The 25,695-nt window shown below is 42.0% G+C and overlaps 2 protein-coding genes across 3 annotated transcripts in view; one reads left to right on the forward strand and one right to left on the reverse strand.

Moving 5' to 3' along the window:
• Positions 1-6,171: 6,171 nt before the first annotated feature.
• Positions 6,172-21,716, reverse strand: cox18 (cytochrome c oxidase assembly factor COX18). 2 transcript variants are annotated; one of them, XM_083980427.1, is made up of 7 exons: positions 21,560-21,716; positions 13,521-13,942; positions 10,439-10,539; positions 10,175-10,329; positions 8,840-8,955; positions 8,631-8,738; positions 6,172-6,447 (listed from the first exon to the last, which is right to left on the reverse strand). In XM_083980427.1, exons 2-7 carry the CDS (start codon positions 13,911-13,913, stop codon positions 6,289-6,291), a joined length of 1,032 nt encoding a protein of 343 aa, XP_083836553.1. In that variant the 5' UTR covers positions 13,914-13,942; positions 21,560-21,716; the 3' UTR covers positions 6,172-6,288. The 2 variants fall into 2 exon arrangements, with proteins under 2 accessions (XP_083836553.1, XP_083836554.1); XM_083980428.1 differs by having other exon boundaries at positions 21,550-21,703.
• Positions 21,717-22,639: 923 nt separating this feature from the next.
• Positions 22,640-25,695, forward strand: part of selenot2 (selenoprotein T, 2) — a 5,870-nt gene continuing 2,814 nt past the window's right edge. The window contains exons 1-4 of the mRNA XM_083981051.1: positions 22,640-22,867; positions 24,481-24,591; positions 24,682-24,808; positions 24,921-25,008. Coding sequence (XP_083837177.1) covers positions 22,665-22,867; positions 24,481-24,591; positions 24,682-24,808; positions 24,921-25,008 — 529 coding nt within the window. The 5' untranslated portion in view covers positions 22,640-22,664. The remainder of the gene's footprint in view (positions 22,868-24,480; positions 24,592-24,681; positions 24,809-24,920; positions 25,009-25,695) is intronic.

Genomic DNA, 25,695 nt, shown 5'->3' on the forward strand with positions numbered 1-25,695 from the left:
AAAACCTCTTTTCCAAGAGTGACCTGGCCAAGTCTGTCTGTATTGACTTTTACTGAATCATTTTACCCTGTAAAGCACATTGTGCATTAAAGGTGCTATACAAATAAACTATAGGCTATTATTAAAAACTGTTCAAGAAAAAAACTTGTTTAAAATAGAGGTGCTCTTTGGAAAGGGATATAAGATGTAGGAAAACAAAAGAAAAATTCCAAGGCACTCTCTTAACTATAAAATGAACTAGAAAAAGATAGCATTTCCTGCAGAAAATGCGTGTGAATGCTGAAAGCAGCTGAACGCTGTTGCTGAAGCAATGCTGAATTAGTTGACGAAACTGCTAAAGCAATGTTGAAAAGACTAATGCTAGAGTAGAGTAGAGTAGAGTAGAGTAGAGTATAGAGTAGAGGAATACTTTATTCATCCCTAGGAGGGAAAAAGCTGAAACATATAACTTGTAGTGTGAGATGAATGCCTTTTTAAAGGTAAAAAGCAGTAGAAATGCTAAAGGGAGAAGAAAACATTGAAATTATGCATGTTTAAATGTAATGGTTAAATAGTTGAACTCTGCAGCTAACCTGACAGGAAGGACAACTGATGAACCAGCACTAACATAGCCGAAGCAATGGCTGAGAATATATTTAAAAGTAGAAGATGTGAGACTTTGTATGAAATGGCTGGAAATTACTTGAATTGTCAAAGAAGAGTTTGAAAAATTCCTGAATTAGGAAAAAAGTTAATGCCTACTGAAATACATTGTAAACTGACAGCAGAAGAACATTGTTGAAGAATATAGATCGAGCATTAGCTGAGGAGTAGAACATGTAAACAGCGGGTTTAATGGTGTGAAATGGTTGAGAAGAGCCTCAGTAGTTTAGGATACGTGTAAAACAATGTGTTCAACATGACCAAAATGGGGAAATGTGTATTTTCAGTTTAAATAGCTAAAGAACAAAATTAACAGCAACGAGTCCATTAACTACAACAGGAAGATAGAGAGGTACATACAAAACAGTCAGACAACTGTAGGAAAAGTGTGTGTGTGTGTGTGTGTGTGTGTGTGTGTGTGTGTGTGTGTGTGTGTGTGTGTGTGTGTGTGTGTGTGTGTGTGTGTGTGTGTGTGCATGGTGAGTGTGTGTCGATTTGTGTGTGTGTGTGTGTGTGTGTGTGTGCATGGTGAGTGTGTGTCGATTTGTGTGTGTGTGTGTGTGTGTGTGTGTGTGTGTGTGTTGGATATGTGTGTATGGTCAGTGTGTGTCGATTTGTGTGTGTGTGTGTGTTGGATGTGGGTGTATGGTGTGTGTGTGTGTGTGTGTAGTAGTTAGTGTGTGTCCATTTGTGTGTGTGTGTTGGATGTGTATGCATGGTGAGTGTGTGTCCATTTGTGTGTGTGTGTGTGTGTGTGTGTTGGATGTGTGTGTATGCTGAGTGTGTGTCCATTTGTGTGTGTGTGTGTGTGTGTGTGTCCATTTGTGTGTGTGTGTTGGATGTGTGTGTGTGTGTGTGGTAGTTAGTGTGTGTCCATTTGTGTGTGTGTCCGACAGACAGTCAGACAGAGAGAAAGTGTGTGCGTTGCCATGGTGACGTTGCCATGGTGAGGTTACCATGGTGAGGTTACCATGGTGAGGTTGCCATGGTGAGGTTGCCATGGTGAGGTTACCATGGTGAGGTTGCCATGTTGAGGTTACCATGTAACTGTTGGCTGGTGGCTTTAAGGTATGGTGGCAGCTTTACTCATACGCTTTAACTGCTCTGTGACACCCTCAAACAGATCTAATGTACGACAAATCTGTACTTAGTACGAGCAAAAGGTTTAGATTTTCCGAACCATAAGACCTTGCTGAACGCATCCATGTCACTTAGGTGTTTCTAGAGTAAAAATTGTTGATTGTGACGCAGGTTGGAAACTTTGGGACGTTTAGAAAATCAGCGCCTACTTTTGAATGGGAGTCAATGAGAGGAGAGAGGGAACTGGCCACACTCAGAGGCTCCGAGTTTAAATTGTGTTTGTCTCTCTGGTTTTTTGAGCACATGAAGAGATCGAGGATGAGCTTGTCTACAAACGTGGCGGAAATTATGTGTGTAGAGTGTAATCTGTGGCCGTGCTGACAGGATAGAGAGAAAAATGTGAGAGGATTTTTAGACCCTCTGTCACTCTGCCAACTGCCAACGTCCGAACATTCCGTCCCATTGACTTTCATGTTAAATCTGAATTTTGTCAAAAATTTTAATGATTTTAAAACTATACATATATCTGAAACTGTTGAAGATATCAATAAGCTGAGATATAGCTGAATAGTTGAAAGGTTTGTGAACAGTTTAAAAGTTGAATGAAGTCTGTAGCTGAAAGTATGCTGAAGCTATTAGAGGCTGAATGAAGCAGAAGATTTGAAGAGTTTGAAGACTGTTTCAATTCATTTCCTATGGGAGAAAAATTGCACAAAAAGTTAAATATTTTAAAAAGTATAAATAGTATGAAAGAGAAAAGTCATAGCACAAATGTCCTGAAAAAGCTGCACGTTTTGATATATGAATTGTTGAAATAGCACAAAGTATGAAGAAGGAGTTAGATCCTGAAAAAGAGCGGAAGAAGTAAGAATAACTAGAAAAAGATAGCATTTCCTGCAGAAAATGCGTGTGAATGCTGAAAGCAGCTGAACGCTGTTGCTGAAGCAATGCTGAATTAGTTGACGAAACTGCTAAAGCAATGTTGAAAAGACTAATGCTAGAGTAGAGTAGAGTAGAGTAGAGTAGAGTATAGAGTAGAGGAATACTTTATTCATCCCTAGGAGGGAAAAAGCTGAAACATATAACTTGTAGTGTGAGATGAATGCCTTTTTAAAGGTAAAAAGCAGTAGAAATGCTAAAGGGAGAAGAAAACATTGAAATTATGCATGTTTAAATGTAATGGTTAAATAGTTGAACTCTGCAGCTAACCTGACAGGAAGGACAACTGATGAACCAGCACTAACATAGCCGAAGCAATGGCTGAGAATATATTTAAAAGTAGAAGATGTGAGACTTTGTATGAAATGGCTGGAAATTACTTGAATTGTCAAAGAAGAGTTTGAAAAATTCCTGAATTAGGAAAAAAGTTAATGCCTACTGAAATACATTGTAAACTGACAGCAGAAGAACATTGTTGAAGAATATAGATCGAGCATTAGCTGAGGAGTAGAACATGTAAACAGCGGGTTTAATGGTGTGAAATGGTTGAGAAGAGCCTCAGTAGTTTAGGATACGTGTAAAACAATGTGTTCAACATGACCAAAATGGGGAAATGTGTATTTTCAGTTTAAATAGCTAAAGAACAAAATTAACAGCAACGAGTCCATTAACTACAACAGGAAGATAGAGAGGTACATACAAAACAGTCAGACAACTGTAGGAAAAGTGTGTGTGTGTGTGTGTGTGTGTGTGTGTGTGTGTGTGTGTGTGTGTGTGTGTGTGTGTGTGTGTGTGTGTGTGTGTGTGTGTGTGTGCATGGTGAGTGTGTGTCGATTTGTGTGTGTGTGTGTGTGTGTGTGTGTGCATGGTGAGTGTGTGTCGATTTGTGTGTGTGTGTGTGTGTGTGTGTGTGTGTGTGTGTTGGATATGTGTGTATGGTCAGTGTGTGTCGATTTGTGTGTGTGTGTGTGTTGGATGTGGGTGTATGGTGTGTGTGTGTGTGTGTGTAGTAGTTAGTGTGTGTCCATTTGTGTGTGTGTGTTGGATGTGTATGCATGGTGAGTGTGTGTCCATTTGTGTGTGTGTGTGTGTGTGTGTGTTGGATGTGTGTGTATGGTGAGTGTGTGTCCATTTGTGTGTGTGTGTGTGTGTGTGTGTCCATTTGTGTGTGTGTGTTGGATGTGTGTGTGTGTGTGTGGTAGTTAGTGTGTGTCCATTTGTGTGTGTGTCCGACAGACAGTCAGACAGAGAGAAAGTGTGTGCGTTGCCATGGTGACGTTGCCATGGTGAGGTTACCATGGTGAGGTTACCATGGTGAGGTTGCCATGGTGAGGTTGCCATGGTGAGGTTACCATGGTGAGGTTGCCATGTTGAGGTTACCATGTAACTGTTGGCTGGTGGCTTTAAGGTATGGTGGCAGCTTTACTCATACGCTTTAACTGCTCTGTGACACCCTCAAACAGATCTAATGTACGACAAATCTGTACTTAGTACGAGCAAAAGGTTTAGATTTTCCGAACCATAAGACCTTGCTGAACGCATCCATGTCACTTAGGTGTTTCTAGAGTAAAAATTGTTGATTGTGACGCAGGTTGGAAACTTTGGGACGTTTAGAAAATCAGCGCCTACTTTTGAATGGGAGTCAATGAGAGGAGAGAGGGAACTGGCCACACTCAGAGGCTCCGAGTTTAAATTGTGTTTGTCTCTCTGGTTTTTTGAGCACATGAAGAGATCGAGGATGAGCTTGTCTACAAACGTGGCGGAAATTATGTGTGTAGAGTGTAATCTGTGGCCGTGCTGACAGGATAGAGAGAAAAATGTGAGAGGATTTTTAGACCCTCTGTCACTCTGCCAACTGCCAACGTCCGAACATTCCGTCCCATTGACTTTCATGTTAAATCTGAATTTTGTCAAAAATTTTAATGATTTTAAAACTATACATATATCTGAAACTGTTGAAGATATCAATAAGCTGAGATATAGCTGAATAGTTGAAAGGTTTGTGAACAGTTTAAAAGTTGAATGAAGTCTGTAGCTGAAAGTATGCTGAAGCTATTAGAGGCTGAATGAAGCAGAAGATTTGAAGAGTTTGAAGACTGTTTCAATTCATTTCCTATGGGAGAAAAATTGCACAAAAAGTTAAATATTTTAAAAAGTATAAATAGTATGAAAGAGAAAAGTCATAGCACAAATGTCCTGAAAAAGCTGCACGTTTTGATATATGAATTGTTGAAATAGCACAAAGTATGAAGAAGGAGTTAGATCCTGAAAAAGAGCGGAAGAAGTAAGAATAATAAGTATAAAGATTTGAATAACAATAGTGTGAATGCTTCCAGCATTCACACTAATAAGTATAAAGATTTGAATAACAATAGTGTGAATGCTTCCAGCATTCACACTAATAAAGGCATTTTATAGTTAAGAGAGTGCCTTAAACTATATTACTATTATTACTGTAATACTGTTATCTATCCTCTGTATAATAGTGGCTTTGTTGTTGTGCTGTGTGCTTTGTGTTTGGGCTTTTTACCTCTATGTTCTCCTGTGGTGTGTTTGTTTTCAACGTCTAGCAGCTGCTGCAGCAACATTTGCCCGTTTCAGGACAATAAAGAATTTACTTACTTACTTTACTACTACTGTAATACTGTAACCCCAGGGCCGTTGTCTAGGGGAGAAAGGTGATGATAACTCTAGGGGCCCAGCGCCCAGTGGGGCCCATAAAAAACCCCAGTAGTCTAATCTTTGTATGACTGATTTATTCTGCGTAAAACCCTGATTAATACTCATAGTACACTGTAAAAACTCTACATCTTTCATTTTTCTAGTCAAAACTAATCTCTTTCCACTTAAAATAAGACTCATCACCTAAAAATTAACTTGTTTTTAGATCATTTTCATTTGTTTCAAACAAATTTTCACTTGAAATAAATAGAAAAATCTGCCAGTGAAAGTAGGTTTTTTGTGCTTGTAATAAGGAAGAAAAACTTGCTCCACTATCAGATTTTTCTACTTATTTCAAGTGAAAATCAGCTTGAAAGAAGTAAAAAGTGTCTAAAAACAAGCTGCTTTTAATATGATGAGTCTTATTTTAAGTAGAATGAGATTAATTTTGACTAGAAATAAGACAAATATTCTTGCTAAGATACTTGAGTTTTTGCAGTGTAATGCTGCATTAGCATCAAAACAAAGAAGGCTAAATAAAAAACCATAATACATACGTAGTCTAAGAAAAAAAAAAAGGAAAAGTTAGAGGGAGGGGCCCACTTTAGTATTCTTTAAGGGGGCCCAGATCTCCTAGCAACGGCCCTGTGTAATACACTACTGTAAGTAATACTGTAGTACACAACCGTAGTACTGCTACTGCCACAGCCAATACATTTTTCAAAATAATACAATATTAAACCCCTCCCCCCCCCCCCCCCCCCCACACACACACACACACACCAGGTGTAGCCCAAAGTCTCAGACGTTTTTATAAAAGCAGGAAGTCGATGTTCAGACAAAAACAAACAGGAAATATTCCAGAGGTTTATTCTTCCTGTTATTGTTCAGACAGAGTCACACACTTGGACATGAGAGCAGCCGCAGTACACACCAGTACACCAGTATTTGCAGGTCTCTGTGTATTTATTTGCAGTATTTAGCGGTGAAGGCCGACAGCAGGTCTCGGTACGGGGACGAGGACCCGGTCCGAAGTCCCAGCGTCTTGTGGACCAGAGAAGAACGGAGGAAGAGGTTGTGACCGAAACCCACCAGACTGGAGGTGAACCAGTACAGAGCCATGGACTGGAGGGGCAGGGGGGGGGGGGGGGGGGGGCAGGGGGGGGGAGGGGCAGAAAGAAAGTGGTGTTAGACACAAGACACACAAGCAAAACTCAAAATAAAATAATAAGAAAAAAAGTCTCAGCTCTACAAGTCTGGTCCTGGTCTGGACTGTACACTGCAAAAACTCAAATATCTTAGCAAGAATATTTGTCTTATTTCTAGTCAAAACTAATCTAATTATGCTTAAAATAAGACTCATCATATTAAAAGCAGCTTGTTTTTAGACACTTTTTACTTCTTTCAAGCAGATTTTCACTTGAAATAAGTAGAAAAATCTGATAGTGGAACAAGTTTTTCTTTCTTGTTACAAACACAAAAAACTTACTTTCACTGGCAGATTTTTCTACTTATTTCAAGTGAAAATTAGTTTGAAACAAGTGAAAATGATCTAAAAACAAGTTCATTTTTAGGTGATGAGTCTTATTTTAAGTAGAAAGAGATTAGTTTTGACTAGAAATGAGACATTTGGACAAGAAATAAGACAAATATTCTTGGAAAGATGTAGAGTTTTTGCAGTGCAGCGGTGAGTTCTCCTCCAGACTCACTGCTAAAAAAAAACCTCAAAATCTATCCAAGAATATTTTCCAGCAAGTTTTTCTTTCTTATTACAAGCACAAAGAACCTGCTTTCACTTTCTCTACTTATTGCAAGTGAAAATTAGTTTGAAACAAGTGAAAATTATTTAGGTTTTTAGGTGATGAGTCTTATTTTAAGTGAAAAAAATATTAGTTTTGACGAGAAATAAGACCAATCTCTTGTATTTATACTTGTAGTTATTGTTTACTATTTATTATTGCTATTTATACCCATTCGGTACAAATGCACTTTCCTGCTGAACCTTTGCTGCTCAGATCGTCAACATCTGAAATGTTTTTACTGTGTGTGTCCTATGTTGTTTAAATGTAATGCCGAATGTCTGTTGCAACCAAACTGCCCTTACAAGGGACATTTAATAAAGTGACTTGACTTGAAATATTCTTGGAAAGATTTTGAGTTTCTGGTTTATCAGAAACATGAGGAGGACTGCAGGTCCTGGTCCAGATCCAAGTCCAGGTCCAGGTCCTGGTCCTGGTCTCAGATAAACGTGTCTGAATGTGTTTAATCTGATGAGCAGTGGAAGAATGTGAGCAGATCTCAACACGTCGACTGCATTCCTCCTGAACCTGAACCTGAACCTGAACCTGAACGTCTCAGACCTGCAGCTCAGGTGTCACACATGAAGCTCACGACTCTAAACTAGAGGTCTTCGGAAAAAAACGACAACCCGAAAACCCGAGGTTCCGACCCGACTCGGGTTTGGGTCCACTCACAAGAAGTGACGCCGGGGCCGGGTCGGAACCGGTGGAGTTTGTCTCGGGGCTCGGGTCTCTTATTGTGAAAGGCCGGGTCCTACAGCACCCGAGAGGACCCGGCGATTGGCTGTCACAGCTGTCAATCACCCCCCCCCCCCCCCTTCCGTCCAATGCGAGGCTGAGCTGCCTGTTGACTTCTGTCACGTGATCAAAACAACTACACGACTCTGATGATGACGTCAAAGGTCACAGTTCAAGCTAAAGTTAGAGCCTAGGTCAGGACTCGGGACAGTTAAAAAGTTTGTTTATTAACGTAACGTTCTGGTTAGTGGCTCAAAATAGTTAAACAATCGAGTTGCCGTAGCGTGTTGTTACCGCGGTAACGTTACGCTCCACAAAGCACATGGAAACTCCAAAATGATAACGTTAATTAAACAAGAGGAAATGAGCGGTGGACTGGCGTTAGCAACGGCTAAGAAGAAGGATTACAGTACATGACCATCTAAACAAGAAAATGACGACGTGGATTTATTTCTGTTTACATCACGTTATGGCCGGGGGGGGGGGGGCTGGCAGCGGAAGAAGACTACGTTTAGGTAAGAAACAGAAAGTAAAAACAAGTCTTATTTAACGCTAGACAACTTGTATTAAATCATAAAGCAACTCGGGCATTTCGGGTCCACGGGTTTTTAAGGGTTCGGTTCGGGTTCAGAACTCATATTTACAATAACAGCTCGGGGCCAGTCGGGTCCGGGTCCAATTTTCACGGGTCCATTTGGGTTCGGGTCCGTCAAATTGGACCCGTGAAGACCTCTACTCTAAACACGTGGTGGTGTTGGTGGGGGGTCTCACTGAGGGAACTGTAGCAGCGATGGGAATCATCAGGACGGAGAATCCTCTGATGAAGTTCAGGACCAGCTTCTGGACCCGAGTCGGGTTGACTCTCTGGAGAGAAAACACCTGAAGAAGAAGAAGAAGAAGAAGAGCGGAGGTTGGCTCAGTGACATCACAGGTCAGGTGGTCAGGTGGTCAGGTGACCTCACACCTGCCGACAGACTCACCTCCACGATGAGCAGGTTGATGAGTCCCAGACAGACCGGCAGGATCCAGGTGGAGTCGGGCGCGGTGAGGTCTGGGAACCAGAGAGCGCCCCCTGCTGCCAGACTGGACTGCAGCGCTGCAGAGAGCACAGGTCTACAGGTCACCTAGGCAACCCTCTCACAGGTCTACAGGTCACCTAGGCAACGCTTCCACTCCAGGGACACAGCCAATAAACAAAACTGTGAAATATTCGGCGACGAATATTTCACATCAAAAGCGTTCCGACCGGCGGCGACGTGAACATGAGAGGAGTTTCTCTCTGTGTCAGGAGGTTCTTCTCCTCCACGTTGAGTCTTAACTCTGTTTAACACAACTAGTTGATTATCAGTTACACCTGTCAGTGCCTGATCCGTACCCGGAACACGATCCGTTCCAGCGCTTCTGCGCATGCGCCGTTTTACGGCATTAGCTTCAAAGCTATGCTAACTGATAGCCTAGCAGTAGAGCAGCTAAAAGTCGCCGTAGCGTTGTTAAAACGTCACTTTATTAATTTTAAATATTTTTTCATGCGAGAAAGTCACAGTTTGGAGTCCTAATGTGGTCAGTTTATCCAACTGACGTCTGTTTGGAAGTTTGCTCCGGTTTTGGGAGAAGTGCAGAGCTAGCTGGGAGCAGAGCTGGGAGCAGAGCTGGGAGTAGCCACCGGGAGCTAACGTTAGCTCGCTGCTCGGCTCATCTCAGAGGCAGCAGCCGGCCGGCTGAGGTGATCGACCGGTCACCCAGATGTCGTCATGCCGGTGGAGAAAGGAGCAGATTAATTTATGGTCTCATTGATTAGTTTGTGTAAATGAAAAGTGAAGCTTCAGGAGGAGCTGGTCAGAGGAGCAGTGCTGACTTGCTGCTGTCTGTATGTGCAGAAATCACCACATTTACATCAATAAATAAATGTTTTACAATTAACTGATCGGTCACATTACATTTAATTTAATCAGAAATAGAACAGTTTTTTTTCAGAACAATTTGTTGCGACGTGCTTGTGTTTTTCCTCATAGAACGTCTCTGTTTTCATGCATATCCGCGGTGTCGCCGTAAACTAAAAGAAGGGGGGAACGCGCATGTGCGTGCGCATGCGCAGAAGCGTCCTGGAACGGATCGTGTTCCGGGTACGGATCGGGCACTGACAACACCTGCTGTCGTCTGGTTACCAACTTTACTACATCAATACAGCAGCTCAATATCTGATCGCTGTCTGATCGCACCTGTAGGACCTTTAGGACCTTTAGGACCGGTCCAGAACCCGGTCTTGAACCCGGTCCAGACTCACCAGACGGGTCTTGAACCCGGTCCAGACTCACCTGAGGGGCCGGTGCTGAGGTTCCTGAGCGCCAGAGAGAGGCCGACCCAGAGCGGCAGCTGGACCCAGACCAGGACGCTGGCCTTGACCGGGTGGCAGTTGTCTCTGACGTAGAGCTCCGACACCAGGCGCCGCAGGTTCCTCTGGAAGTGGTACCTGAACCAAACAACAACAACAACATGATGCAGTAAACAACAACAACACGCAGCAGTTTGATGAAAGGAAGTTTGTTTGTTTGTTTGTTTGTTTGTTGTTTGTTTGTTACCGGTTCTGTTTGTCCGTCCAGCCTCGTTCTTTTGATCGGACTGAGACTTCGTATCGAAGCCTCTTGGCCAGTTCAGAGATCTCCACCTGCAGCGCCTCCACCTGCACAGCACCAGGGTTACTATGGTTACTATGGTTACTATGGTTACCGCCATGGAGGAGCACATCACCAGGGTTACTATGGTTACTATGGTTACCGCCATGGAGGAGCAGGTCGTGTACAAAAATAACTATTTTAATTTAAACAGGAAGGAGACGGAGTGAACTAACTGACCAGGTGAACTAGTGACGTTATATAGTATATATAATATATATACTACTATAGTATAGTGGTGACAGTATATTCAGTTATAACGAACCTTCATCCTGCTTCATTTCATTTCATTTATTGGATCTCCATTAAAACCAGCACATTAGCATAGCTGCTATTCTTCCTGGAGTCCAAACATTAAGTCGAAATTGACTATCATATTCTTCCAAGTCCATCAAGGAAAAAGCAGAACAAAAACCAACTAATACAGTCACAACACACAGATACAATCACACAGTAGACGCAGACATACGTATAACACAAGACACAATACACCACTTGTACAGTACAATTAAGAACCACAAGGGGAAAGCAATATAGACCGAATCTCCTTGTTGTTTACATTCTACTTCCGGGTAGAAAACCAGCACGTAGTTTGAATGAGAACAGTAGTAACGAACGAGAGTTTAGCTATATATCATATGTTTCACGCCCTATCACCGTTTAGACAAATCTGAAATGATTGAAGAAACATTACTATTTCTGTGTGTGTGTTTCGTGTTGCTATGTGTTGTATTTATTCAGTTTGGGGGAATCACAGTGTCTAGAAAGCATCAGTGGCTCAGCTGACAGGGACAGCTAACGGTAGCTAAGCTAACGGCAGTAGCTAAGCTAACGGTAGCTAAGCTAACAGCGGTAGCTAAGCTAACATCAGGACGTCAGCTGTTAAAACCCTCCCGTTGTGGGACACGACATGAAACTACTCCAGTTAGCTCAGTCATGTTGGAACTCAGATATCCGCTGGAGAAAATATTTTTTCATGGACCGTTTATTGAGTCACTGAGTTATTAAAGTTAAACAGGAAGCTAACCGTTAGCCCGGCTAATCTATGATAACCATGACTAATTACAAAAATGTGCACACAGAAATAGTAATGTTTGTCCAATCATTGGTTTTAGACTTTACAAACATCAGATTAGTCTAAACGGTGATATAGTGACATGAAAAATTAGATATAGTGAAACTCTCGTCCGTCACTCTTGTTCTGGTGCTGGTTTTCTACCCGGAAGTAGTTGTAAACAACAAGGAGATTCGTCCTATAGCAAAACATACAAAAACCTAAATAGTAATCCCACAGGGCAGGGAAGAGAACAGGCACTAGATCATATACTCATGTGTACAATTCAACGGCTGCAGCTGCAACATTAGAAGAAACCGTTTGAGCAGGAATGTAAACCTCTCTTTACAACGCTGTCACACATCTCTACATTCATCCGTTATCTCGTGAACAACTCCAATTAATCTCCAGCTGCTCATCACACAGATCTCACTGCAGATGTTTACAGATGTTTACAGCTGACTGCAGCCTGGAGGGAAACATGTTTACAAGCTTCCTGAAGGAGGAGGAGGAGGAAGATGGAGGAGGAGGAGGAGGAAGATGGAGGAGGAGGAGGAGGAGGGGGGTTAGGAGTCGTGGGAGAGTCTGATTCTAGATTCCTGAAATATTTCATCACTCTGAGGACGAGACAGTTTTAACTGAGACGAGAAGAAGAAGGACAGAGTTCACGGTTCATAAAAACATGTTGAGTCTAAAATAAACGTGTTTATTACTTATATACTATGAAAGTTCATTATGTCCGTATGGAATAATTAAGTTCTTTTTTTCTTTTTCTGGACAAAGTGGTCAACAAGGTATGAAAAAACCACTTTGTCCAGAAAAAGAAAAAAAGAACTTAGTGTTTATAACTTTATTGAAAACATGTTTTTAAGTTGAATAAAAATGCATTTTTACCTTTAATTAAAATGTGTTTAGCCTATAAGTTAAATAAAACCTGTTTATAAGTTAAATAAAACCTGTTTATAAGTTAAATAAACCCTGTTTAGTTTAGTTAGTGTGGTTAAAGGTCAGTCAGTCGATGTCTTGTCTCTCAGGAACAAGCCAAGGCCGTGGTCTCTTTCTGCGTCTCAGCTCTCAGTCTGTGGCACCGTGACTGTGTGAGGAGAGAGAATCTACTGCTGCTCCATCACGTCGCTGCTGTGTTTATGCCCAACAGCCAATAGGATGTTAACACTTCTTCTTCTTCCTGCATCACCTCAGAGTTTCTCCCAAACAGCCACGACTGAAAACTTCCTCATGTTTTCTTCATCAGTGTTTTGGTCCGACTCTAAACTCCTCCCCTGATAGAGAATCATTTCACTTCCCTATAGATAGTTTGTGTAGTTAAATGGTCAATCCCTCTGTGTTATAGTGTCTTTCTGTTAGATTGCTGCTGGGGGCAGTTATCTGCCCTACTTTCTCTCTGAGGAACAGGCCAAGGCCACGGTCGCTCTGTGGCGTCTGGTTGCAGACACAGCTGTAGAGTCAGATGATAACGCTCTCCGTCACTAGGCAACACTTTCCTAGCTGGTGTGAGTCCTTATCTTCATGTTTATGCACTATAGCCTATTGGATGTTAACACATCTCCCCTTTGCTGTCTCGCTCCACCTTTCTTTCAACTCAACTTTCAACTTTCAACTTTATTGTCCCCAAAGGGCAAAAAACACAGAACATATAGAGCACATCCACACAAACTCTACACAACATTGAATGGCAAATACCCCAGAGGGCAAACTGGGAGCTGTTCCATACAATCGAGGAAAAGAAATAAGAGTGTATCATAACTGTTAAGTATTTGAATTAAGTTGGATAATGGCTTGTGTTATGAATGAGTTTTTCAGTCTATTTGATTTGGCTTTTTTTTTTTCAACTCTAGTATACTAGTACTAGTAGAAGAATCTGAGCTTTGCTGTTTGACCCTTAGAACTGAGGCGGCGTCACGCACTTGGACTCACCCTGGAGACGATGATCAGCTGGTACGCAGCGAGTGGGAGAGTGATGAGTGTCCTGACTGACAGTGTTGCCGCGGCGATGCTCAGCCACCATGGCAACCCGCTCGCCTGCTGCACGCCGACCAGGAAGTGTTCACACAGGTGAACCGGCGCCGAGTCCACCAGGCTGCCGTACCAGCCCGTCGCCGCTGTGACGTCCCCGCCGCCCACACTGGAGGCGGCTCTGACCTGTGACCTCTGACCTGAGGCCACGCCCACAGGTGACCTCTGACCTGAGGCCACGCCCACAGTCGACCAGACCGGTGACTTCCTGTGGGCCACGGCTGAACACACTCCTCTGACAGGAGGGCGGAGCTTCAGGAGGCGGGAACGCACCAACACCCCCACACTCAACATGGTGACCCCCCCTCACCCCACACAGAGTCCTGAAACACAGAGACAAACACACCTGTGGGTTCAAGAGCAGCTGCAGGGCATGATGGGAAACACCTGACTCCTCTCTGATCAATAACAGCCGATTGGATCCAATGTTGGATCAATACCAGCCGATTGGTTCCAATGTTGGATCAATAACAGCCGATTGGTTCCAATGTTGGATCAATAACAGCTGATTGGTTCCAATGTTGGATCAATAACAGCCGATTGGTTTCAATGTTGGATCAATAACAGCCGATTGGACCCAATGTTGGATCAATAACAGCCGATTGGTTCCAATGTTGGATCAATAACAGCCGATTGGATCAATAACAGCCGATTGGACCCAATGTTGGATCAATAACAGCCGATTGGTTCCAATGTTGGATCAATAACAGCCGATTGGTTCCAATGTTGGATCAATAACAGCCGATTGGTTCAAATGTTGGATCAATAACAGCCGATTGGACCCAATGTTGGATCAATAACAGCCGATTGGTTCCAATGTTGGATCAATAACAGCCGATTGGTTCCAATGTTGGATCAATAACAGCCGATTGGTTCCAATGTTGGATCAATAACAGCCGATTGGTTCCAATGTTGGATCAATAACAGCCGATTGGATCAATAACAGCCGATTGGTTCCAATGTTGGATCAATAACAGCCGATTGGATCCAATGTTGGATCAATAACAGCCAATTGGTTCCAATGTTGGATCAATAACAGCCGATTGGATCCAATGTTGGATAAATAACAGCCGATTGGATCAATAACAGCCGATTGGTTCCAATGTTGGATCAATAACAGCCGATTGGATCAATAACAGCCAATTGGACCCAATGTTGGAATCAATAACAGCCAATTGGACCCAATGTTGGATCAATAACAGCCGATTGGTTCCAATGTTGGATCAATAACAGCTGATTGGTTCCAATGTTGGATCAATAACAGCCGATTGGTTCCAATGTTGGATCAATAACAGCCGATTGGTTCCAATGTTGGATCAATAACAGCCGATTGGATCAATAACAGCCGATTGGTTCCAATGTTGGATCAATAACAGCCGATTGGATCCAATGTTGGATCAATAACAGCCGATTGGTTCCAATGTTGGATCAATAACAGCCGATTGGATCAATAACAGCCGATTGGACCCAATGTTGGAATCAATAACAGCCAATTGGACCCAATGTTGGATCAATAACAGCCGATTGGTTCCAATGTTGGATCAATAACAGCCGATTGGTTCCAATGTTGGATCAATAACAGCCGATTGGTTCAAATGTTGGATCAATAACAGCCGATTGGACCCAATGTTGGATCAATAACAGCCGATTGGTTCCAATGTTGGATCAATAACAGCCGATTGGTTCCAATGTTGGATCAATAACAGCCGATTGGTTCCAATGTTGGATCAATAACAGCCGATTGGTTCCAATGTTGGATCAATAACAGCCGATTGGATCAATAACAGCCGATTGGTTCCAATGTTGGATCAATAACAGCCGATTGGATCCAATGTTGGATCAATAACAGCCAATTGGTTCCAATGTTGGATCAATAACAGCCGATTGGATCCAATGTTGGATAAATAACAGCCGATTGGATCAATAACAGCCGATTGGTTCCAATGTTGGATCAATAACAGCCGATTGGATCAATAACAGCCGATTGGACCCAATGTTGGAATCAATAACAGCCAATTGGACCCAATGTTGGATCAATAACAGCCGATTGGTTCCAATGTTGGATCAATAACAGCTGATTGGTTCCAATGTTGGATCAATAACAGCCGATTGGTTCCAATGTTGGATCAATAACAGCCGATTGGTTCCAATGTTGGATCAATAACAGCCGATTGGATCAATAACAGCCGATTGGTTCCAATGTTGGATCAATAACAGCCGATTGGATCCAATGTTGGATCAATAACAGCCGATTGGATCAATAACAGCCGATTGGACCCAATGTTGGAATCAATAACAGCCGATTGGTTCCAATGTTGGATCAATAACAGCCGATTGGACCCAATGTTGGAATCAATAACAGCCGATTGGACCCAATGTTGGAATCAATAACAGCCGATTGGTTCCAATGTTGGATCAATAACAGCCGATTGGTTCCAATGTTGGATCAATAACAGCCGATTGGATCAATAACAGCCGATTGGACCCAATGTTGGAATCAATAACAGCCGATTGGTTCCAATGTTGGATCAATAACAGCCGATTGGATCAATAACAGCCGATTGGACCCAATGTTGGATCAATAACAGCCAATTGGACCCAATGTTGGATCAATAACAGCCGATTGGTTCCAATGTTGGATCAATAACAGCCGATTGGTTTTAATGTTGGATCAATAACAGCCGATTGGTTTTAATGTTGGATCAATAACAGCTGATTGGTTTTAATGTTGGATCAATAACAGCTGATTGGTTCAAATGTTGGATCAATAACAGCCGATTGGTTCCAATGTTGGATCAATAACAGCTGATTGGTTTTAATGTTGGATCAATAACAGCTGATTGGTTCAAATGTTGGATCAATAACAGCTGATTGGTTCAAATGTTGGATCTATAACAGCCGATTGGTTCCAATGTTGGATCAATAACAGCTGATTGGTTTTAATGTTGGATCAATAACAGCTGATTGGTTTTAATGTTGGATCAATAACAGCTGATTGGTTCAAATGTTGGATCAATAACAGCTGATTGGTTCAAATGTTGGATCAATAACAGCTCTAGTTTCTAATATTTTAACAGAATGAAGTTTAGATTTCAACACTAGAACTATAAAACAACTGGACGACCTTGATGTTCATTTGTGCGGAGCGACCCTTTAATAAAACTCCAGTCTGTGACTTTTCCCCTTTTGTTAAATACAATAAACATTATTCACACTAAAACGTATCGTTCATGTTGTTTTCTCATCGTTGCCTGTAACGACCAGAGAATTCACCGAGTTGGGCTTCCTGCCTCTGGTTCCCTGTCCACTAGTTTGCTCCTAAATACAAAACACATTTTGTTTTCTTTTGATATCATATAATAGTGTTAATATTATATATTATATATTATCCCTCTGCATGAAAACCTCTCCCAGTATAGATCGAATCTCCTTGTTGTTTACATTCTACTTCCGGGTAGAAAACCAGCTGTAATTTGAATGAGATCAATAGTAACAAACGAGAGTTTAGCTATATATCATATTTTTCACGCCCTATCACCATTTAGACAAATCTGAAATGATTGAAGAAACATTACTATTTCTGTGTGCGTGTTTTGTGTTGCTATGTGTTGTATTTATTCAGTTTGGGGGAATCACAGTGTCTAGAAAGCATCAGTGACTCAGCTGACAGGGACAGCTAACGGTAGCTAAGCTAACGTAGCTAAGCTAACGGTAGCTAAGCTAATAGCGGTAGCTAAGCTAACAGCAGGACGTCAGCTGTTAAAACCCTCCCGTTGTGGGACACGACATGAAACTACTCCAGTTAGCTCAGTCATGTTGGAACTCAGATATCCGCTGGAGAAAATATTTTTTCATGGAGCGTTTATTGAGTCACTGACTTATTAAAGTTAAACAGGTAGCTAACCGTTAGCCAGGCTAATCTATGATAACCATGACTAATTACAAAAATGTGCACACAGAAATAGTAATGTTTGTCCAATCATTGGTTTTATAAACTTTAAACACCAGATTAGACTCTAAACGGTGATATAGTGACATGAAAAATTAGATAAATATAGAGAAACTCTCGTCCGTCACTATTGTTCTGGTGCTGGTTTTCTACCAGGAAGTAGTTGTAAACAACAAGGAGATTCATCCTATACTGGGTGAAATGGTCCTTTATCCTGAGAGTAGTCAGTACGTTATGTCTTCAGAAACTGTTGTATAGGGGAGAAAGGTGATGATAACTCTAGGGGCCCAGCGCCCAGTGGGGCCCATAAAAAACCCCAGTAGTCTAATCTTTGTATGGCTGAATTATTCTGCGTAAGACCCTGACTAATACTCATAGTACACTGTAAAAACTCTACATCTTTCCAAGAATATTTGCCTTATTTCTTGTCCAAATGTCTCATTTCTAGTCAAAACTAAACTCTTTCCACTTAAAATAAGACTCATCACCTAAAAATTAACTTGTTTTTAGATCATTTTCACTTAAATTCACAATAAATAGAAAAATCTGCCAGTGAAAGTAAGTTTTTTGTGTTTGTAATAAGGAAGAAAAACTTGCTCCACTATCAGATTTTTTCTACTTATTTCAAGTGAAAATCTGCTTGAAAGAAGTAAAAAGTGTCAAAAACAAGCTGCTTTTAATGTGATGAGTCTTATTTTAGGTAGAATGACATTTGTTTTGACTAGAAATGACATTTTGACTAGAAATAAGACAAATATTCTTGCTAAGATACTTGAGTTTTTGCAGTGTAATGCGGCATTAGCAGTGTATTTTCAAAATGTGGCTTCATCTCACCACTGAACGACTCACGGTGGTTGTAGTTATACAGCGCCCCCCGGTGGTTGCTAGTGGTAAAGTCTCCTGTTGTGCAGTTAGTTCTGTCACCACAGCAGCCTAGAAGCTTAGGCTGTTTTAGTAGTATGTATAGCCCATTGTTACCAACAGTTTGTCTCAAAGGGCTTTACATCCCATCATTAGAGCTGCAACTAACGATTATTTTCATTATCGATTACTCTGTCGATTATTTGGACGATTAATCGATCAGTTGTTTGGTCAATAAAATGTCTAAAAACATCAATCAGTGTTTCTCAAACCACGAGACGACATCGTCCTCAAATGTCTTGTTTTGTCCACAAACCAAAGAGAGACTCAGTTTATCGTCATAAAGGAACAAAGGAACCAGAAATATTCACATTGAAGAAGCTGGAATCAGAGAATCTGGAGCTTTTTTTCTTTAAAAAAAAACTACCCAAACCGAATATTTGATTATCAAAATAGTTGACAATTAATTTAATGATCGATTAATTGTTGCAGCTCTACCCATCATAACAACATCCTCTGTCCTTAGACCCTCACATCCACTGAGGAAAAACTCCATGGAAAACCCTTTTAACAGGGAAAACCAGGAGAAAGCTCAGGGTGAGCAACAGACTGACAGACGTGCAATAGATGTTGTTACAGACAAGAAAACAGTTTATAGTAGTGATGGGTCTTTGCCGTGCCGAGGCTTCGAAGCGCGCGTCGAGTAATCCAGGAAGTATTTTGTGAAGCGCGTATCGAAGCGTGTATCGATGACGTATGAGATGACGTCCGAAGCCTCGCCGGCCCGTTGCTCCGCCTACTGGTTCAGGAAGCGGTTCGAGGTTTGGTGGTGTGCTGTTCTAAACAGGAGGCACAGTGAAACGCAGTGGAGGTTCCCCTGCATCCTGTGGTGTTTCTGCATCGATTGCAACATGTGTTTCAAGAGTATTCTCTATATTCTGAATAAAAATTATTCCACAAGTTCAACAAGCACATTCACTGCCCCACAACCCACGTTAACAGAAGTGTAACGGAGATCCGCGGGTATAGTCACAGTCACGACCGTCACGAGTCATGAGGTACCAGTAAAGACAAGAAACAGTATGTTACGGTTAGTGAAGCGGTTAGCATCGTTGCCTGTGGTGCAGGAGATCTGTGTTTGAGACCCACTCAGGACCTGAAACTCTTTCTATAGACAGTCACACAAGCTTATGTCCTCACCCTCATTCCCACTTTCCCTTATGACTCTTTATGGACACAAATCGCCTATTTAAACCAGTAAAAAGTTCAAATATATAACTAAATATATATATAGCTACACTACAGACCACTATATCATTGTAATATTTTTTTTCCTGTTTAGTTATTTTTGGCCAGTAGGTGGCCTAGTAGAGCAACCGAAGCCCCAAGAAGCTTTGCCCTTGATGAACCAATTTGATGGAAAGCTTCGAATGCTTCATGAGGCTTCATCTGGCCATCACTAGTTTAGTGATGGCCAGATGTGAATGTGATTTTCAGACACAGAATGTGATGAAGGCAGCTTCTGGTGGGAGGAAAGGCACAGAGAGCAGGCTGGTTCAGGCTGTTAACATCCCATAAACCAGACAACACCGAGGAGTTTGTTACCTTCTAGAAAGACGACATGTTGGTAAACGGAGCTGGAATACAAAGTCTCACTGAGAGTCACGTTGAGGTTCACTGTGTTTACAGGTAGAATGAACAACATCCAGATTTACTCTGATGCTACAAAGACGTTTTGACTCTGTGTTGATTTTCCTTTATTGATAAAACATATAGGAGCTATATATATACAGTGGGTATGGAAAGTATTCAGACCCCTTTAAATTTTTCACTCTTTATTTCATTGCAGCCATTTGCTAAAATCAAAAAAGTTCATTTTATTTCTCATTAATGTACACTCAGCACCCCATCTCGACAGAAAAAAACAGAAATGTACATACTTATGACCATGTGATATTTCAGTTTTTCTTTTTTAATAAATTTGCAAAAATTTCTACATTTCTGTCTTTTTCTGTCGAGATGGGGTGCTGATGTAGCCGATGTCATATCTGGCCCTCTGCGTTGTGTTTCTCACGGCCTGCCCTAGGTGGGGTTCGATCCCACGACCTCCCGCACCGGAGGCGACGATACTAACCTCTTCGCCAAGAGGTTGACAACCACTTGGCAGGTTGGTTAGCACGTCTTTTATGGATGGAGTGAGTGCACATCCGTTACACTAGAGTACATTAATGAGAAATAAAATGAACTTTTTTTGATTTTAGCAAATGGCTGCAATGAAATAAAGAGTGAAAAATTGAAAGGGGTCTGAATACTTTCCGTACCTACTGTATATAGCACAACAGAAGACGAATAGAATTTGTGTTCTACTGTCGTTTCTATGACTCTATAAGACTAAAACTGTTTAGTGAGGTAGATCCAAATAAGGAATGTGTGTGGTTGGACGATGATGAGAAGCTAAAGCATCTTTTTCAGTTGAATATTTTTGCATTTTCTTTATTTCTTCAAAGGCTTGAGCAAAGAGACGAAGAGCGATGTATAGATGAGAACAGAAAGTAATCTGAAATAGTTTATTTATGTGTCACATCCGTGTGGCAGTAACACCAACAGGAAGGACTAAGGTCTAGTCTTTAAATTGTATTTGTCATTAAATGTGTCTTGTAATCCCATATGGGATGGACATAGTGGTGGCATGACAGGAAAATAAAACATTCATTCATTCATTCATTCATTCATTCATATAGCCAATAGCTATGTACAGTATGTCTATACTTCAGACTACCTGGAAACACACCGAGCACGAGACTTTGTCTTCTAGCTCCGTCTTTCTAGAAGTGAAGGAACTCCTCGGTGTCTATTTGAAGACATCTGACATTGTCTGGTTTATGGGATGTAATAAACAGCCTGAACATTCTACGTTGCTGTGGCGATGCAGGGACAGGGACAGAACTACTGCAGGAGAGGAGAGTCATTCTGTTAGAGCTGAAACATTAGAAACTAGAGCCCCAGGTTGGATTTACCCGGAATTGTCCTTTAATGTTGGTAGGATCAATGACAGCTGATTGGTTGAAGCTTTAACACTTCACCATCAGTTACAAACAACACGTGGATGAAAGAACAAACCTGAACGCACCTGCGTGACGTCAGAGCTCAGGTCACCTGTTCCCGCGTTTCACAGCTGAAGAGAAAAACATGAGTTGATGCTTTTTCCCTTTTTTCTTTTATTATCATTAATTCCGTCACCTTCACTCACTCCTCCATCCGCCGGGCGTGCAGCGTCGCGCACATATGACGTCACGCTGTTTACCGCTAAGTGGCGCGTAAAGGTGACGTAATATGGAGGTTGGTGTAAAAAAAAGAAAAGAAAAAATGCCTATAAAGACTATGGAATATAAGTCACCACCGAAACACTAGATGGTTTTACACGAGCAGATAAATCGGAGGACAAGAGGAAATTTACCAGAAACTTTCATCCGGGTTCTGGTGCTCAAACCGGAAGCCGCGTAATCGAACTTTCACAATAAAAGCATGATGGCGGAATACTGATATCTGCAGCTTTTGAATGCGTTTACAATGTTTCTTGTATTTGAAAACAACCGAACATGGATTAGAGGAGTGATTACTTAAAAAATAAAGTCATAAAATTATATTCAGGCAATCTATTCCTTGTTATTTAAACCAAAGGATACATTATACCGGGGCAGCTGTGGTGGTGAACACAATTGAACACTTAAAAGAAAACAGAACTGACATTTTAAAGAAGTATATTGAGATTCTTTTTCTCACCAAAAGTAGTAAACCATTTACAAATAAAGTTTTAGCTCTGTTACATGTACAGTACAAGCATCGATTTATTTTTCTTTCTTTTTTTTTTTTTTTTACTTTATTAACAATTATAAACATAATACTGTTGAGCCAGGGGAAGAAAAAGATATAAAAGTATAAACAAAGAGTATATAAGTGTATAAAAAAGGCATTGATGAAAGAAAATCAAATATTTATCTAAAATAAAGTTTGTTTGCCTTTGGCATTTCTAGTCCATTGATGTCGGTGCTGTATTGATAAGGTTACTTCAAAAAAAAAGTGTAAAATTTGGTTTGCTGTCAGTCCATTTCTTTTTGTGGATGTGAAATTTACGTAAAAATAAAACAAGTGCTTTTATTGTGAAGTCTAATAACCCGACGTGACGCCGGACGTGTTGACGTCACCGTCCCCCTCCCTCGGCGGCGGACAGCAACATGGCGGAGTACAGCCAGGCCGCGCTCCTGGCGGCTCTGCTGCTCTTCACCGCCCTCACGGTGCGGGACGTTTACCTCGGCAGGTCCACGCAGCCGGACGGCGCCGCCAGCGGCCTCTCCGGCCTCTCCTCCCCGGACACCGAGCCCGGGAAGCCGGCCAAGGCCGCGCTCTACACCGGCCCCGTGCTGCGGTTCCAGTACTGGTGGGTGGTTAGCAGCTAACAGGCTAATAGGCTAATAGGCTAATAGGCTAACAGGCTAACAGGCTAACAGGCTAACAGGCTAACAGACTAACAGACTAACAGGCTAACAGACTAATAGGCTAACAGACTAACAGACTAACAGGCTAACAGACTAACAGGCTAACAGACTAATAGGCTAACAGACTAACAGGCTAACAGGCTAATAGGCTAACAGACTAATAGGCTAATAGGCTAACAGCCTGGCTAACAGGCTAACAGACTAACAGGCTAACAGGCTAATAGGCTAACAGCCTGGCTAACAGGCTAACAGGTGGAGAGACAGGTAGACAGACAGGTTCTCTCTACCTGTCTGTCTCTCTACCTGTCTCACTCTGTCTCTATAATTCAATTCAATTCAATTAGCTTTATTGGCATGAACAGAAATGTGTTGTTGCCAAAGCATTGTACAAACTATTTACGAAGACATTTCAATATAACAGAACAGTATTACATATTTCAATATTCAATAACAAATGAACAATATTCCATATAAACTACATTACAATAGAATTTAGTCCAATCAGGTATAAATAATGTTAAAGTTAAGATGTTAGAGTCCCTCAGGTTGTGACAAGCAGATACCTGGCTGCCAGAGGAGCTGCTGTCCCTTCTCCCAGCAGGACGGACATCTTCTCCTCTGGTGTTAGCAGGTGGAATCTTCTGATTCTCTTAGTTATTTCTTTGAAGTGAGAGTCTCCAAAGTCCTTCTAGGCTGGCCTCGCATCACCAGGCTCTTCACACAAGCGAAGAGCCTGGTGTCAGTTACCTCCCAATTAGTCTGCATTCTGGTTCCTGTCTGTAGCAGATACCGAAATCACCAAATTCACCAAAATAAAAGTATTCACCAACATAAAACTTATAAAATAAACATTAACTTGTAATACAATAAAAGCAAAATGTTAACTTAAAGGGACAACGAGGAGTTTCTATTCGGTTATAAAAAAGTCTCACGTTAATGTGGATGAATCTCCGCTACCCACACTTGTTAATGGGCCCATTTTCGATAAATATATCGTTCTGTCTCTATCGTTATTTTGTTATTATTAGTGGTGGCGGAGATGCTGGTCGAGCCGACCAGCGTTTTTTACTTTCGGTTTCGCAACGAGTCATGAGAATAACGCAGCTGAATCGCCGTTTATGGTGGGAACTACGACGGTATGTGATCGTCTTCCAACCTCTGACTTTAATTCTTGATGAATGAAAACATGAGTCTGTCTTGCGCCGGTCAAAAGAATGTTACGGTGCAGAGGCTCATAAATGTAGTGTGAAAACGCTTCGCTTTTCCAAAACTCCTCGTTGTCCCTTTAATGGCTCGGGGACTTTCTTGTAAATTATATTCCTTAAATTAAAGTGTTTTACCGCATTTTATCAGCTTGGTGCTTTTATTTTGAAGGAAAGGTCTGTCTCTCTCGCCCTGAATCCGTTTCCTACCAAAACAGCGAGTCAACGGCCCCAGACTATTCTAGGCTGGCGTCTCTTATTAAAGGGATAGTAGCATTTTTTAAAAGTGAAACTCACCTGTCTCTCCTGTCTCACCTGTCTCACCTGTCTCACCTGTCTCACCTGTCTTCCAGTATCTCCTGAGGGTACAGTAAAGTCTTCCAGGACTACTCCCACACCATCACCAAGTTGTACCCGGACATCCGCATCGAGGGGGAGAACTTCCCCCCCTCCCCGTTCAACAGGTGAGCTCTGACGTCACACCACACTGGCCCCGCCCCCTTCCCCCCAGGTGAGCTGTGACATCACCAGGTGTGTGTTTCCTCTCCCTCCAGGTGTGTGGGTCAGCTGGTGTCCTACCTGAAGCTGCTCTCCATCCTCCTCATCGTCAGCGGTCAGAACCCCTTCCTCTTCCTCGGGGTCCAGACTCCCCGAGCCTGGACCTGGAGTCAGGACAACAAGGTGAGCTGCCTGTTACCACGGCAACAGAGACCAGAAAGCAGCAGCAGGTCGCCACGGTGACGGCTCTAACTAACAAACATCACTCACCACGTTGTTGTTGTTGTTTCCTCAGATCTTCTCCTGTCTCATGGCGTTCTTCCTCTGCAACATGATGGAGACTCACTTCCTGTCCACGGGAGCCTTCGAGGTCACTCTGAACGGTGAGTCACCTAGGCCCAGTTGACCTCCGACCCCTCAGGGACTCACTGACTTAAGGTCTTTGCACACTGAGTCCGTTTTTTTCGCATGCGTTTTTCGTATCCGTCATCCGACAAAAAACGTAACGTGCAGGCTCCTTGCACACTGAGTCCGTTGCGTTTTATTCGCATGCGTTTTTATTTTGTGTTCCAAATTTCGGAGAGGGAGACAAAATCGTCATGCAGTGATGCACTTTGTGGTTCTCCCACTTGTTGAGAAATGAAAGAGAAACATTTAAATATGTGTCCATCCTGAGAGAAGCAGGTAGCGAGGGGATCAGCTGCTTGTTAATGAGCAGCGGAACTATTATGATCACTTCAACAGTTTATTATAGGATGTCAGTGGTCTAGTTTGATAGATATTGATTATTAGCTCACACATTAAACAGAAGACGGACAATTTCCATGATCCTGAACAGCGGCTGGCACACACACACTCAGCGGTGATCCCCCTCCCCACCCTCCCTTCTTTCTCTCTGTCCAGCCTCGAAACTCTGATGTGATTGGTCAAAAGGCTTTTCACGGATGCGAAAAACGCATTAAATCGAACCTGTTCCGAAAACTTTTATGACGGACGAAAGTTTGGGACTCGGTGAGAGATTCAAACAGATTCAAACTTGTTACTTGGGTAAAACCATAGTGCGTCATCTA

This window comes from Trachurus trachurus, assembly GCF_905171665.1.
Source record: "Trachurus trachurus genome assembly, chromosome: 10".
Lineage (NCBI taxonomy): Eukaryota > Metazoa > Chordata > Actinopteri > Carangiformes > Carangidae > Trachurus > Trachurus trachurus.

What these genes read in the sequence shown, in the direction of transcription:
- cox18 (XM_083980427.1), bottom strand. Translation starts at nt 13,913, where the DNA reads ATGTTGAGTGTGGGGGTGTTGGTGCGTTCCCGCCTCCTGAAGCTCCGC. An exon ending in AGCTGATCATCGTCTCCAGG is followed by an intron (nt 10,540 to 13,520) that starts GTGAGTCCAAGT and finishes GGTGCTGTGCAG; the next exon opens with GTGGAGGCGCTGCAGGTGGA. An exon ending in CCTCAGCACCGGCCCCTCAG is followed by an intron (nt 8,956 to 10,174) that starts GTGAGTCTGGAC and finishes TGCTCTCTGCAG; the next exon opens with CGCTGCAGTCCAGTCTGGCA.